Source organism: Chiloscyllium punctatum, chromosome 25 (assembly GCF_047496795.1).
Source record: "Chiloscyllium punctatum isolate Juve2018m chromosome 25, sChiPun1.3, whole genome shotgun sequence".
NCBI lineage: Eukaryota > Metazoa > Chordata > Chondrichthyes > Orectolobiformes > Hemiscylliidae > Chiloscyllium > Chiloscyllium punctatum.
The window spans coordinates 60028564-60044393 of record NC_092763.1 but is presented as its reverse complement, the minus strand read 5'-3'; the positions used below and the strand labels follow the sequence as shown (position 1 = coordinate 60044393).

General features: G+C 40.2%; 1 protein-coding gene across 1 annotated transcript in view; it reads right to left on the bottom strand.

Moving 5' to 3' along the window:
- The window catches only part of amot (angiomotin), a 128119-nt gene that overhangs the window by 79012 nt on the left and 33277 nt on the right, over positions 1-15830 (bottom strand). The window contains exon 3 of the mRNA XM_072595363.1: positions 12583-12633. Within this exon, the coding sequence (XP_072451464.1) occupies positions 12583-12633 (51 nt within the window). The remainder of the gene's footprint in view (positions 1-12582; positions 12634-15830) is intronic.

The window sequence follows — 15830 nt, the reverse complement described above, 5'->3', positions numbered from 1 at the left end:
GAAATGCATTCTAACACTAATCCTCAAATTCTTAATCAGCATATGTACATATTAATGTACTCCAACAAGTACCTCCTGCTTCCACGTTTGGAGAAGGAGGGCAAGTGAGTTCCATTTATTCATACATGGGATTTGGGCATCAGTAGCAAAACCAACATGAGAATGTCACTATTGCCCTAAGATGATGGTGATGGTGAGCTGCCTTCTTGATCCACTGCAGATACAACCTCGGTGCTCTTGGGAAGGGAATTCTATGATTTTGATCTGGCAATAGTGAAGGAACACAACCTATTCACAAGTCAGACTGTTGGATGACTTGGAGAGGAACTTGCAGACTCTGGTTTTCCCATGTGGCAGCAAACTTCCCTCTTCTAAAAGGCCGCAGTTTGTAAAGTTTTCTTGAAGGAGTCTTGAAAAGTGTACCACTTGTGGAGAGTGACATCTCATCTACCACCTTTAAACAACAGCAATCAAATGGGCTTCTTTTATGGTGTTAGGCTTTAAGTATTACTGGAGCTGGAGTACTCATGTAGGCAGCTGAATATTATTTGACACTTAGCTATCCATACCTTAATATTGTCAGGGTATTGGTGAATGTGGACACAGGCTGCTTCAGTAACTGAGAATTCAAGAATGGTATTGAATATTATGCAATCAGAGAACAGCCTCACTTCTTGCCTTAACATGGAAAGAATGTCATTGATGAAACAGCCAGAGATGGTTAAGTCTAGGACATAACCACGAAAGGTCCTGCAATGTCCTGTAGCTGAGATGAATTGGGTGGCACGGTGGCACAGCGGTTAGCACTTCCCACCTCAGGCGACTCTGTGTGGAGTTTGCACATTGTCCCAGTGTCTGCATGGGTTTCCTCCCACAATCCAAAAATGTGCAGGTTAGGTGAATTGGCTATGCTAAATTGCCTGTAGTGTTAGGTGAAGGGGTAAATGTAAGGGCATGGGTCTGGGTGGGTTGCGCTTTGGCAGGTCGGTGTGGACTTGTTGGGCTGAAGGGCCTGTTTCCACACTGTAAGTAATCTAATAATTGGTCCCTAACATGCACAATTATTTTCATTTGCTTAGTATGATTCCAACCAGTGGAGTGTTTCCTTCTTCACCCATTCCCCACCAGTCAATTCCTATGGACTTCAATTTTGCTATGGGTGCTTGATACCACATTCCACAAAACGCTGCCTTGATTTCAAGGTTAGTTAGTCTTGCCGCTCAAGCTCAATGTTTTTGTATATTTAGACAATATCAGAATGAGAGTGAAGCTGGTTTTTGCTAAGCAGCACAATGTAAACAATGCCTTCCACCATATTGCCTTGAAGTAAAAGTAGATCAATTGGGTAGTAGTCAGCCAAATTGAATTTGTCCTCCTTTCTATGGACAGGACATACCTGAGCAATTTTCTCTTTTTATATATTACATTGCAGCTGTACTGGTTGGGGGTTGGTTAGCTTAGTTGGCTGGACAGCATGCTTGCAATACAAAGTGATGCCAGCAGCGTGGGTTAAATTCCCATAAGTGTCTGAAGTTGCCATGAACGTCTATCCTTCTCAATCTCAACGTTTGCCTGAGGTATTATGACCCTCAGTTTAAACAACTCTCTGAAATAAGCACACAGTTGGCTAGGACTTTGGCAAATTTACTTATCTTAAAACGGAAATAGTTTAGGGAGGTATGGTGCATGAATGATTCTGGGAATTTCTGGAGTTCAGACAACAGATAGTACACCTTGTGATCCACCTCTCTGTACTGCCCTGAAGTCATCTTAGATTTTGTGCCCAAGTTCTGGAGTGCATGTCTAAAATCCACCAGTATTTGACTCAGCAGTGAGTATGTATCAATTGAGTTACACTAGACATCTAGGTGAGACATTTGCATCTTTCTCCATACTAAATAATGTCCCTGGACGTTTTGCTGTTGACAAGAGGAATCTGTTGAAGAAACATGCACAATGTCATTCTATATACAGTACAAGAAAACAAGTTTAAAAATGTTTGAATGTAGTAAATTTCCTTTTTGTGAAATACATTCCTGTTCATTGTTATTCTTTTTTTCCCTGGTGTATGACATTGAGCAGTGCTTCAGACACAGCTGAAATACTCATTGTTTTTTGTAAATCATGTCTTCAAGCAGCAGTTAAGTTATGCCATCTGGAACCAAGCCAACACTGCAATATGTACATGGAGAAGCAGACATTTCGAGCAATATAGGCTGAATCAGTATTAAACCGGAGAGAATAGTATTCTTCAAATTATTCAGAGTTCTGGCAATGCTCATCTCCTTGGGCAGGTGCTTTCAATATAACTTTTTAGCTCACTGAATCAAATACTATTATAATAATAACACTGCTCTAATGTCAGGAATGTTTTTTTTGCTGAGCTATTAATCTGAATCTAAAAAAATTAAAATACATTTTAAATAAAACTCTTGGAAGACCAGTCTTGCTATAATGCTTCTTTTCCAGTTTTTACTTTGAATTTGACCTTATATTTCGGTCTCATCTTCTCTGTGTTTATTTCACTCTAAAATTACATTTGGAACTCGACTTTTATAATTCTACCTCATTCCACATTCAATTGTCTGGATGGAACAAAGAGAATGGCTTGGTCAGAAGCTGTCAAAGGGTTTACTTAGCTGATTAGGAGTCTGAAAGAACAAAGACCAGAGTTAATCAGATCAATCCATGGCCAGATTTTTACATCGTCAACATCTGACACCAGTGACCAAGTAAACACAACCCAAAAGAGTACAAACATCTTCAAAATAAAAAAAGTGATCCGTGGTGTTTTGAGAGCAAGAAATTGTGTTGAGGATACAACAGTTTGTACTTTTTTAAAAAACAAACTGATCTGTTTGGCTAGTTTTTTTTAAAAAAAGTGCTCTATTTGGAGGTACAAACTTGACCCATCTCATCTCTCAATGTCCAAGAGCAGCAGGTTGCGCTCTGCAATACTTATTATATGGACAAAAGCATTAGGATAACCCAAGAATTATTCCTGGGGAAATTATTACAATTTTTTTTCCCCAACATACAGTAAGGGTGACTTTCCTGTCCCATGGATAAATACCCAGGAGGTATTTATACCGAGTCACATCAATTCTGGATTCACCCTCATTTTGGACAGAAGCAGATGCATTCTGATTAGTTAGAAAAGCAGACCATAATGTAATAATCAGTCTTCCAGCTTAGGCAGCTTCCTTCACGATTCCTTTGACTTTCAACTGTTCAGAGACAGATGATTTTATTTATCTGCCCACATTGTAAAGGATTTTTTTTATTTCCATAACACCCTGCAATGCATGTCTTTGAAAAAGGTCAAGCAAAATAAAAAGCCTGAGAATTCATATGAATAGCTCCTAGTGATGACAATTTATATTATACACAACATCTTCAGACTGAAAATGGTTTTTGTGTATCTTGGCTTCTATTGCTGGCATCAGTAGCAATACAGAAATAACTACATATTCACAACTTGCTCCATACAAACAAGAAATTAAACATTAAAAATATTCTAGAAAGTCTCAGCAGGTCTGGCAGCAGTTGTGGAGAGAAAGCAGAGTTAATATTGTGGGTCCAGTCACCTAAAGGTTTTCTGAAGAAGGGTCACTGGACCCTCAACGTTAGCTCTGATTTCTCTCCACAGATACTGCCAGACCTGCTTAGACTTTACAGCAATTTCTGTTTTTGTTTCTGATTTCCAGCATCCGTCGTTCTTTCATTTTATTTTTAAGAAATTATTTAAGGCCAGTGACCCGAAGCCTTCCTGGCTGGGAAAATGCACTGTGAAATAATGTATCAGTTGCTGGCCTATAAATGAAAGCTGAATAATTAAGCAGGTAATTTCCATCCAGTAAATAAATCCTGAACAAACTTTGAGCAATTTAACATCAACTGAATTCACTAACTTCCTGACTAGCAATTCATTGAATTAGTGTATGAAAATAGATGACCTGCCAACAAAATTTTAAATTTTTATTTATTCATTTTTGGGCATTACTGGATAGCCAGTGTTTTTGCCCATCCCTAGTTGCCCTTGAGAATGTGGAGGTGAGCTGCCTTCTTAAAACACTGCAGTCCACCTGTGAGTTGACTCTCAATGCCATCAGGGAACAAATTCTAGGATGTTGACCCAACAGCAGTGAAGGAACGGCAATATACTTCCAAGTCAAGATGGTGAGGGGCTTGGAGGGGAATTTGAAGGTGGTGGCGTTCATCCATAAAAGTTACTCAGCAATTCTCCAGATATTCTAATTCCCATAGTTACAACCATAGCCTTATGTTTTTTAATTCTGTTTTTGGATGTAACATTGCTAGGTTCCAGAATCCATCCATAAAAGATTATTAACACACAGCTAACTAACCATTTCAGATGAGAAGTCTTCACATGACACACTTCTGCTGATGGCTGAAAGAGGCCAATCCTTGAGAGGCAGATTCTGCCTATGAAACCTGTAAGTGCCACTGTTGCTTGTTTTTGATATTGGTGCACACCAACCAACAGAAGGTGTTGCCAGTTTCTGCCATCGTCAGTTAGTGACTACCAGATGTAATGATCAATACTTCGGGTCTTAATGTCACACATGCATGCATCCTTAATGGGAAGAATTGGGCATCCTGTTAGCTGTGTGGCTTCATCTACCTACATGTACAGAAAGTCTTTGGTATACAGTCTTTAATCCTGTGGATGTGTCTAGGCCACGAAAGCACCTCTGTTCAATGAGTATGAACCCTGTCTTTCAGATAGTGCCCATCTTTGTTATTTTGTCTTGTCATGATATACTCAAGATTGTAACACAAAACACTAGCCAGACAAACATTTATCACACATTCCTAGTTGCTGTGAGGTGTTCGTGGATCTTCTCCAATGACTTGCTAGGCCATTATACGGATAGCATTCCTTCTAATTTTTTTTAATCAGCTGCACCAGTAATTCAGGCCCATGCATGGCAGCAACTTCTGGAATTGGAAGTCAATGCCATGATCAATGTCGATTCCATGCATAGAACATCGCAGCAATCACACAAGTGCAGCATAGAGAGAATTATGGTTGAGAGTTCTGTTCATGTAAGACTCCAGTCACATTTAAAAGCACAAGAAATGGGATCAGGAGCAGGATATTTGTCCCCTCAGGCTTACTCTTCCATTTGATAGGATCAAGGCTAATTGCCCCAGGCCTCAATAGCTCCTTCATGCCAGCTTCTCAGAGCCCTCAAGCTTAATATTTCCAAACATCTATCTCCTTTTTAAGTATTTTCAGTAATCTAGCCACCACACTTCTCTGCAATAGAGACTTCCAGACATTCACTATTCTCCTTTGCATCTCAACTCTGAATGAACGTTCCCTTAATCTGTAACACTGTCCCAGATTTCAAGATGCTGCCACTAGCGAAAGCATCGTTTTAATATCTACCTTGCCAAGCCCCTTTAGGTCAATTCTCCCATCAGGAAATAGCCCAGTGAATCTCTTTTGAATTGCCTCCAATGTCAGTACATCCTTGCTTACATACGTGGACCCTTCCTGATGAAGGGCTTATGCCCAAAACGTTGATTCTCCTGCTCCTCTGATGCTGCCTGACCTGCTGTGCTTTTCCAGCAACACACTCTCCACATAAGTGGACCAAAACTGTACACAGTACTCCATGTGTAGGCTCATCAACATCCTATATACTTGTAACAAGCTTTCGCTATTTTCAAACTAGCAATAAAGGCCTAAATTCCATTTAGCTTCTAAGTTATCTGCTAAATCTGCACACTAATTTTTTGTGTTACCTGCACGAGACCATTACATTTTTTTCGGTCTTTTCTCCATTTAATAATAATTTGCCTTTTGATTCTTTCTATCAAAGTGCATACCTTTCCATTTTCCTACATTAAACTCCATTTGCCAAATTTTTTTATCCAATCACACAACCTCTCTCTATCCCTTTGTTATGGACTAGGCCAGATCACTCAAAACATTCTTAAGCAGGCAGCCCAGACCATAACTTTGCAACTTGTTTCGGTAAGTGTACAGTGAAAATTACCTGGAGTAAGTTAGCTAGATTGACTACCAGGTTTTAAAACAGTCAAAAATTTATTCACAATATTTATTACCCAATGAAACACGAAGAACAGAATAAAGAACCCCTAAAGAACTCAGTCTAATCAAGCTGGACTTAATTATGCAGTTCCAAATATACATAACAGTCCCAATAAGCAAACCCCCTGAAACACAGTAAAAATGAAACAAAGGCTATAGTTTGAAGTTAGAAGGGCAGAAGGAGAGACAGTTTAGCAGCTTTTCTTCACAAAGTCCACTGCTGAACTGACTCTAACTTAACTTCAGTTTCAAGAACAGGTCACTCCCCTTTCATTATAAAGCTCACTTCTAAAACATGACCACTTTGGCCTGAAGACTCATCTGCTTACATTATTATCAAACGGCATCTCAAAATCCTTTATCATCTCTGTACCAAACTAGCCATCTCGGAGCCCGGTCTGTTTACAATCCCTCTTTAAAAAAAAATCCAAGGACACAGTATCCTTGAGAAAAGGAACAGCTTTTAGGGAAAAAAACAGCTTTGTGACACCTCCCGCCTTATAAAAAATGAACCTTCAATATCAAAAGATGGCTTCATTTTTAAAACCCTTCAAATACAAGCTAGTTAGTCGTCTAAAGCACACGTATACCAGATACCAAATTATACACATGCAAACATGCACAACCACATGCGAATTCAGGCCATGGCATACCCACCAATGAACACCTCTGCATCTCATTCAAGCCTCGATAATGCATTGGCAAACATATTTTCATAACCTTTCACATGCACAATTGTCAAATTGAACGGCTGCAATAACAAGCTCAATCTAAACAGTCTGGCATTTTTGTCCTTGAACTTTTCCACAAATGTCAATGGATTATGATTAGTGTATACGATTGTCTCAGATGTGTTGCTGATAATATAAACACTGAAATGTTGTAATGTCAACACCAAGCTCAAAGTCTCTTTCTCTACCATTGAATGTTTTGTTGATGAACGTTCAACTTCCTGAAAAAATACCCGGTGGGTCTTGCTATTCCCTCATCATACTCCTGCAGGAGGACCGCACTGACCCCCACATCACTGGCCTCGATAGCCACCTTGAAAGGCTTCATGTAAAAAGATGTGACTAATACTGGGGCAGTGGTTAACACAGTTTTTAGGCTGTCAAATGCCTTTTGACAGTCTGCTGTCCACTGAAACTTCTTGCCCTTTTTTTAACAATTCAGTTAATGGAGCAGCCATGCTGCTAAAATTCGGCACAAATTTCCAATAAAATCTACTCAGTGCCAGGAACCGTAGTACTGCTCTTTTTGTTGATGGTATGGGAAATTTCCCAATTACTTTTGTTTTTGCATCTCATAGGGCCATTTGTCCGTGTCCAACAACATGGCCCAGGAAGGTGACTTTGGCTTTGGCAAATTCACTTTTAGCTAGGTTCACCACCAAGCCTGCCTTCCGAAGTCAATCGAACATGTCCAATACATGTTGTAAATGTTCCTTCCATGAGTGACTAAAAATCACCAGGTAATCAATGTAAACAACACAGTTGGGTAATCGACAATGACCTTATTAGTTAGTCTCTGAAATGTGGCTGGAGCATTTTTCATACCAAATGTCATGACTTTGAACTGATATAATCCATTTGGCGTTACGAAAGCCGAAATTGCCTTTGCTCTCTCTGATAGAGTTACCTGCCAGTAGCCTCTGAGCACGACCACCTTAGAAATGTAAGTTGCTTGTCCCACCTTTTCAACCAATGGAAATGGATATGCATCAGTCTTTTTAACGGCACTGACTGTGCAATAGTCTACGCATAATAATTGGGTACCATCTGGCTTTGGAACCATGACTATGGGTGAGCTCCAGTCACTGTAACTCACTTTGATTATGCCATCTTGGTGCATGCGTTCTATCTCCTTCTGAACCTGTGCCAACCTTAGAGGGTTAGGCCTATAAGGATGTTGCTTAATCGGAACAGCATTTCCTGTATACATCATGCACAATTAGGTTGGTACTTCCCAGTTTATTTCCGCAGATCTCCCCATGTTATAGAAATAACTCTTTCAGGTCATTTTGATTTTCTCGTGAAAGGTAACTCAATAATTTATCCCAATTTTTGACAACTTCCTCATTGTCCAATTTGATTTGAGGAATGTCCAATTCAGAATCCTCTGAACTTGGTTCTTCTCTCTGTGCTGTAATCAGTAACACCTTCTCCTCTTGCTTTCCTTCCCTATCAAAATACCTTTTGAGCATATTCACATGGAACACTCAGATTTCTTCCTGTTTCGAATCACTATCGAGTGGTTCAGCTCACTCAATTTCCTCTTGATTTGGTCCTCTTACTTAATGCCCAAAAATTAATTCAAATCAACTGAAATCGGTTGATTGATTTGATGCATCTGATCGCAAAAAGTACATATGGAATTCCCTTATCCCAATCACCTGGATAATCCTGACCATAAGTCCTCTTTAGTGTTTTATGCCTTCTCTCTCATGCTTCCTGTGATTCTGGATGGTGTGCAGTAGATTTGAATTGCTTTATTCCCAAGTTATCCATAATCTCTTTGAATAGTTTAGATATGAAGTTTGATCCTTAATCTGGCTGGATCTCTATTTCTAGTAAAAAAAAACTTTCAGTAATTCTTCTGTAAACTTATTAGCTGTGATATTGTGTAATGGGATTGCCTCTGGAAATCTAGTCGATACATCCATTATTGTTAATAAATATTCATTGCCACCTTTTTTTGAGGTAGGGGACCGACGCAATTAATCAAGACTCTTGTGAAAGGTTTCTCAAATGCTGTAATAGGTATTAAAGGTGCAGGCTTTATTACTGCTTGTGGTTTTCCGATTAGCTGAAATGTGTGACACATCTGGCAAAATTCAACCATATCTTTTGTGTAGTCCATCCCAGTAAAAATGTCTTTATATTTTAGACTGTGTTTTCTTCACCCCTAAATGTCCTCCAAGTGGTAGCTCATGCTCCACTTGCAGCACCTCCTTTCTATACCCTACTGGCAAAACAAGTTGATGAACTTCTGCCCATTTCTCATCTGCTTGAATGTCTGATGGTCTCCATTTTCTCATTAAGACATCATTTGTTACGTAACAACACACAGGGATGCATTCACTCTCCTTCTCTGATTGTGCCTTTTGAAATAACTGTTTTAAGTTCTCATCTTTCTGCTGTAACTCAATCAGCCTGGCAGAGCTAAAGATATTTGCATGTTTATCTATTTGCTCCTGCTCTGTCCCACTCATCTGATAAAAAAAAAGTCTCTGATAAAGCTATTTCAGCTTCCTTATCTATGCCTTTTGATCTCTCTTGCTTCAGCTTGTACCTCTGTGATCTTGTGACCACACAATCAGTGAAGATCCCTGCATAAACGCCCAGCATTTATTGAGTTGCTCGAGTCTCCACTGGCTTTTCAACTAGGGTAGGCAGCACATCTACCGGTGAATCAGCTATATCATTTGCAAGGAAAGATTGTCTTCCAGGAGCTGAGAGTTTGTTCAGTACTCCTACCACAAGTTCTCCACTCTTCTCTGGACATTCTAGCCTCACTTTACATAACTGAGCACTTTTGTCTCACCATGAATTCCTGTTACCAGTACCTTTTTTGGCAATAGTCCCTCAGGAGTACATATCTCCTCATCCTTCAGCATCACAGGCTGAGAGGATCCTGTGTCCCTTAATATTCTAACCTCTTTATCTGCTATTCCTGGCCTATGTGAATAAACTTTACTCTTGCATGTATATTTTTTAAGCAGATCTGGCATTTGCTCCTTAACCAACCTCTGATCATCTTGTACACTCTGAGGCAGTGGTCTAACTTCCCTTGTGCTTTTTGTTACTAGTCCAACAAAACTCCCAGGCTTGTGCGGTTTTCCTACATCTGGCTTTCTCCTAGCCCACCAACACAGTGATTTTGTGTGGCCCACTTTATTACAATGAAAATACTGGAGCTTTTTAACATCTTAGTTTCCCTCAAGGGTTTCCTTTTTACCCTGTGGTAAATTCTCCTTATGATCATCAGTGAGATCTAGCTTTCCCTTTCCACTTGAGAATTTCTCTTTGCCCCAGTTTCTATCCCTCATGGACTGAAATTGATTCTGGAAGCCAAACAGTGTTTTATGGACCAGCTCAGAATCATCAGCCACTTCAGCTGCTAACCTTGCTGCTTTAACTCGCTGCTCTTCCACATGAGTTTGCACTATTTCTTCGCTAAGGTTACCTGCAGCCTTTATCTCCTGCCTTTTAAGCTGACTTCCCTTTTTAAGTGTCAGTTTTTGAAGTTCAAAAGCTCTTTCTTTTTCTTTCCCAGTTCTCTGTTTCTCTCTCTTCTGCTTTAAATTGTAACTCAAACTGTTTCAACTCCACTGCCCTTTCCTTATCTCTTGTCTCTAACTCAAGCTATTTCATATACACTTAAATTCTTGCCATGTCTATAGATTCTGATGGTTTCTCCAGCAATTGAAATGCTGAGCTACTGCTGTAATTATCCCTCCTTTCATCACAGAAGCAGGCAGTTCCAATTCCAGCTTCTCTGCTAATTCCTGCAGCTTGGTCTTATTCACGTTTTGCAAAGTCACCGCATCCACATCCAGAAAACTTTTGCCTGAAAGAGCCATTATCTCAAGCTTTGTCTACCCAACCAAACCAACACCAGAAATAAAGACACTAACACCTACCACTCGCTGTTTAAAATCACGCAAAGAGCCCCCAATCTGTTATGGACTAAGCCAGACCACGCAAAACATTCTTAAGCAGGCAACCCAGACCATAACTTTGCAATTTGTTTCAGTAAATGTACAGTGAAAATTACCTGGATTAAGTTAGCGAGGTTGACTACCAAGTTTAAAACAGACAAAAAATTTATTCAAAAAAGAAATTACACAATGAAACACAAATAACAGAATAAAGAACCCTTACAGAACTCAGTCTATCAAAACTAGACTTAAGTATGCTGTTCCAAATATATGCAACAGTCCAACAAGCAAATCCCCTTTAAAACACAGTACAAAAAAAGGTCACATGCTTACAGATTGAAGTTAGAAGAGCAGGAGGAGAGACAGTTTCCACACTCCCAACCAGTTCTGGACTGAACTAAACTGCTCAGCTAGCTAGAGAGCTGACCACTCCCCTTTATGCAGGTCACTTCTAAAACATGGTCGAGGGTGCAGTGCTGGAAAACCACAGCAGGTCAGGCAGCATTCGAAGAGCAGGAGAATCGACATTTCGGGCATAAGCCCTTTAACAGGAAGGGCTTCTCCATTCCTGATTAAGGGCTTATGCCCGAACATCGATTCTCCTGCTTCTTGGAACCTGCCCGACCTGCTGTACTTTTCCAGCACCACACTCTCAACTCTGATCTCCAGCAACTGCAGCCTCACATTGTCTATTTCTAAAACATGACCACTTTAGCCTGAAGTCTCATCTCATTACATATAAACAAAAAGATCTCTCAATACCCTTTAATCTCTGTACTAAACCAGACTAATCGGAGCCCGGCCTGGTTTATTATCCCTCTGAAAAAAATCAAGGACAGAATATCCTTGAACCAAGGATTAGCTTTTAGGAAAAAAGGACTAGCTTTGTGACACAAGCAAAACCCCATGAAACTGAAATGATATAACTAAAATTGCCTACAGCAAAATTAATCCTTTTTAACAACACAGCCTGAAACTAAGCAGGTGAGAAGAACTTATCTTAAACTAACACCTATATAACAGGTCTCACATATCGGACAGGAAAGACATGCCTTCAATTTTCCAGCTTGGAATAGTAACCGTAAACACTGGAATATACAAGTGATCTGTACTTCAAAGAACTGTTCTGGTAGAGCACCGGAGATGCATTTGTAACAGCAGAACTGGAAGAAGCTCTCTCTTTGATTTTTCTTCGAAAGCACAAAGCAACTGACAACAAATTAGAGAAACATCTGAACATTGACAATTCAAAGATTCTCAGACTCTGCTGTTCTAGGATACAGCTAACTAACCTGGTCTCAGGTTACCTCTTACACTGCAGTATACCCAAAGGACTTTAAGCTGCATATCTTTTTATCTTCTCTTTTGTATTGGACACTACCCCTTTTTTAATATCACACTTTTGTTTGTGCAAATGCACACTTGATATCCTTGTCTTCATTTTTCTTGGGAGATCGAAATTTATAAAACTACTCGTTCACTCAAGAAAACCTTGCACATTGGCTCCTTAATATTTCTGGTAAGTTAGTTAGCTACATTTTATTTGCAGAAACGTATTACTGCATGGGGAAAATAATTAAATTTTTGTTGCAGCCAAATGATGAAGTTGTAAAGAGGGGAACCGATACCAATTTCCTCAACTGGACGCGATAATCCATATCTACCCCAACGTGAATGTACACCAGTTTAACAGTAGTAAAGACTGTGAAGAGAAACAACATGACTAATGTTTATTTCAGTTTTGTGTACTTCGCACATTCCCTTGCAGAGTCTGCAATCATGTAACACCAAACAACATTTGTACTTCATCATGATATTAATTCAAGTATTTTCTTACCTAAAAGGGCATCATCCAATTGAGCAAGCATTTGACCACTTACAGCATTTTCTGAAAACAGAACATCAAAATGGTTGAAAGTTTCACAAGCCAAACATTTGACAAAGGAACACAGTCCTACGTTTTTAAATACAAGCATATTTTTCCCTAATTATTTTATTTTGAAATCACGCTTTTCAGGTTACTAGCTACAAGATGTGACAGACCCTGCAACCAATAGGAAAGGAAATCAAATAAATAACAACCATTTTCACCAAGTAGTATGGGCCAGAGGCACAGTGAAGCATCTGTCCTCCGCTCGTCTTTGAATGTAAATCACTACATCTCAGCCCTCCTCACAGGCATCACTATTTTAGGACTCCTACTCCAATTTTTTTTTTAACTATTCATAGGGTGTGAGTTTTGCTGGCCGGACTAATATTTATTCCCATTTGTGAACTGGCCTCAAGAAGGTTGAGGTGAGCTGCCTCTGAACTGTTGCAGCACACCCAGAAAGTAGTTCCTGAATTTTGACCCAGGAACAGCAAAGTAACAGTGATGTAGTTCCAGGGTGGATTAGAGGTGAGCTTGCAGATGGTGGTCTTGCTATGCACCTAACACCCTTGTCCTTTTGGGTGGTAGAGGTCACAGATTTGGAAGGTACTGTCAAAGCAACCATGACTTGTTGCAGTGTATCTTACAGCTGGTATATATTGCTGCTACTGTATATCAGTGCTGAAGGAAATGATTGCTGAAGCTGGTTGATTAGGTGTAAATTAAGCTGACAGCATTGATCTGGATGGCGTTGAGCAATTTGACTGATTTTAGACCCGCACTCATGCAGGCAAGTTGATTATATTGCAGCACACTCCCGATTGATGCCTACAAATAGTGGACAAGCTTTGATGAGACAGGAGGTGAGGTACTCAATGAAGAGTTTCCAGTCTCTGGCCCGCTCTTGGAGCCACAGTATTTATATGGCTAGTCTAATTAAGTTTCTGGTCAATAATAATATTCATACTGTGAGATTCAGTGACACTAATGCCAATGAACATTTTGGAAAGATGGTGACACTTCTCTTGTTTGAAAATGTAACTTCCTGGTACTTAGGTAGCATTCATATTACTTGCACTTATCAACCAAAGACTAATATTGTCCCGGTCTTATGGCATTTGGACACAGCAGCATCAATATCTGAGGAATTGCAAAGGTAACAAACATTGTGCGATTATCAGTTACCATCCTTACATATGACATTATTATTAAAGAATGCTCATTCACTGAAGCAGCTGATGATTAGATCGAGAATACTACCACCTTAAGGAACTCTTGCAGAGATATCCGGGGCTGAAATGACTGACCTCGAACAACCACAACCATCTTCCTTTATACTACGCATACTCCAAACAGCAGAGAATGTTCCTCAGATTCTGACTGGATCAAGTTTTTCTAGTGATCCTTGGTGTTACACTTAGTCGGCTGTGGCCTTGATGTCAATTACGCAAAAGTGAGGGCTGCAGATGCTGGTAACCAGAGTTTAGATCAGAGTGGTATTGGAAAAGTACAGCAGGTCAGGCAGTATCCTGCTCCTCGGATGCTGCCTGACCTGCTGTGCTTTTCCAGTACCACTCTGATCTAAACCCTTGATGTCAATGGCAATCATTCTTAATTCACCTTAGAGTACAGCTCTTCTGTCTGTCTATGTACCAAGATTGTAATATGGCTCGTGTGGACCTCGTTGCAACAAAATGGAGTGTCACTGAGCAGGCTACTAGCCCTCCCATTTATCTCTCCACCCCGGAGGCTCCCAGCCTTCATTCCTGATGAAAGGCTGTTGCCCCAGACTTCCATTTTCCTACTCCTCGGATGCTGCCTGACCTGCTATGCTTTTCCAGCACCACTCTAATCTAGACTACTGTTAAGCTGCGTCAGTTGTTAGCACCTTAAATGACCCCTTCTAACACTTTGCTGATGACTGAAAGCAGACTGATAAACTGCCCATTGACTGGGTTGGATTTGTCTTCCCATTGTTGATAGAGCATACCTGAATAATGTTACACATCACTGGATGGATGCCAGTGTTTTGCTGTAATGGAACAGCTTTGCAAGGAAAATAGTTCATTTTGGAGCATGTCCTCAGTACTTGCAGTTTATAGTGCTGTCAGCGTATGCACATGAAGTGAATAAAATTGGCTAAAAACTAGCATTTGTGATGCTGGGACCTCAGGAGGAGTAGGAGATGGATCATTCATTTGCAGTTCTGGTTGAAGATGATTACAAGTACTTCAGCCTTCTCTTTTCCACTGATGTGCTGGGATCCTATATTGTTTTAGATGGAGATATCTCCAGACCTTTTTCTTGTTAATTAATTAATTAACCTGGGTGTGGCAGGACTGCAGAACTTGGACCTAGTCCATTGCTGTGCCAACATTAATTCTGTCAATTGCATGCTGCTTCTACTGCTTGACATGCAAGTTATCCTCTGTTGTAGCTTCCTTGGGTCAAAACCTCATTTTAAAGCACGCCTAATGCACTCAAGCATTCTTTTTGAACCATGTTGATGGTAATGGAGGAATGGAGGATATGCCACATCATGAAATTATGGACTGTAATTTAATACATTCCAACTGCTAATAGCCAACAGTGCCTCATGAATGTCCAGTTTTGAATTGCTAGATCTGTTTGAAACAACCTCTTTTAACATGATGATAGTGCAACAAAACACAATGGACGACATCCCAAATACAAAAAGATGGTGTTGTCTTTGTCACTCATATGAATATAGTCCTGGAATGATACATCTGCAACAGGCAGATTGTTGACTGTGTGGTCAAGACAAACGTTCCCTCACCACCTTCCTCAGTCAAGCAACTGTGTCCTTTCGCCACCTCAATCAGCAATGATACTACCAAGCCTTCTGGGTAGTAGATAATTAAGTCTCCCTCCCTCCCTCCTAGAGTTTGGTGGGTGAGCTGGGCAGGAGGGTAGGATAATTTAATTTGAAAATAGTACTTTCCTCCCTGAATATCAGCAGATATGATTAGATTACATTACTTACAGTGTGGAAACAGGCCCTTTGGCCCAACAAGTCCACACCAACCTTCTGAAGAGCAACCTACCCAAACCCATTCATTTACTATGGGCAATTTAGCATGGCCAATTCACCTAACCTGCACATCTTTGGACTGCGGGAGGAAACCGGAGCACCCGGAGGAAACCCACGCAGACACGGGGAGAATGTGCAAACTCCACACAGACAATTACCTGAG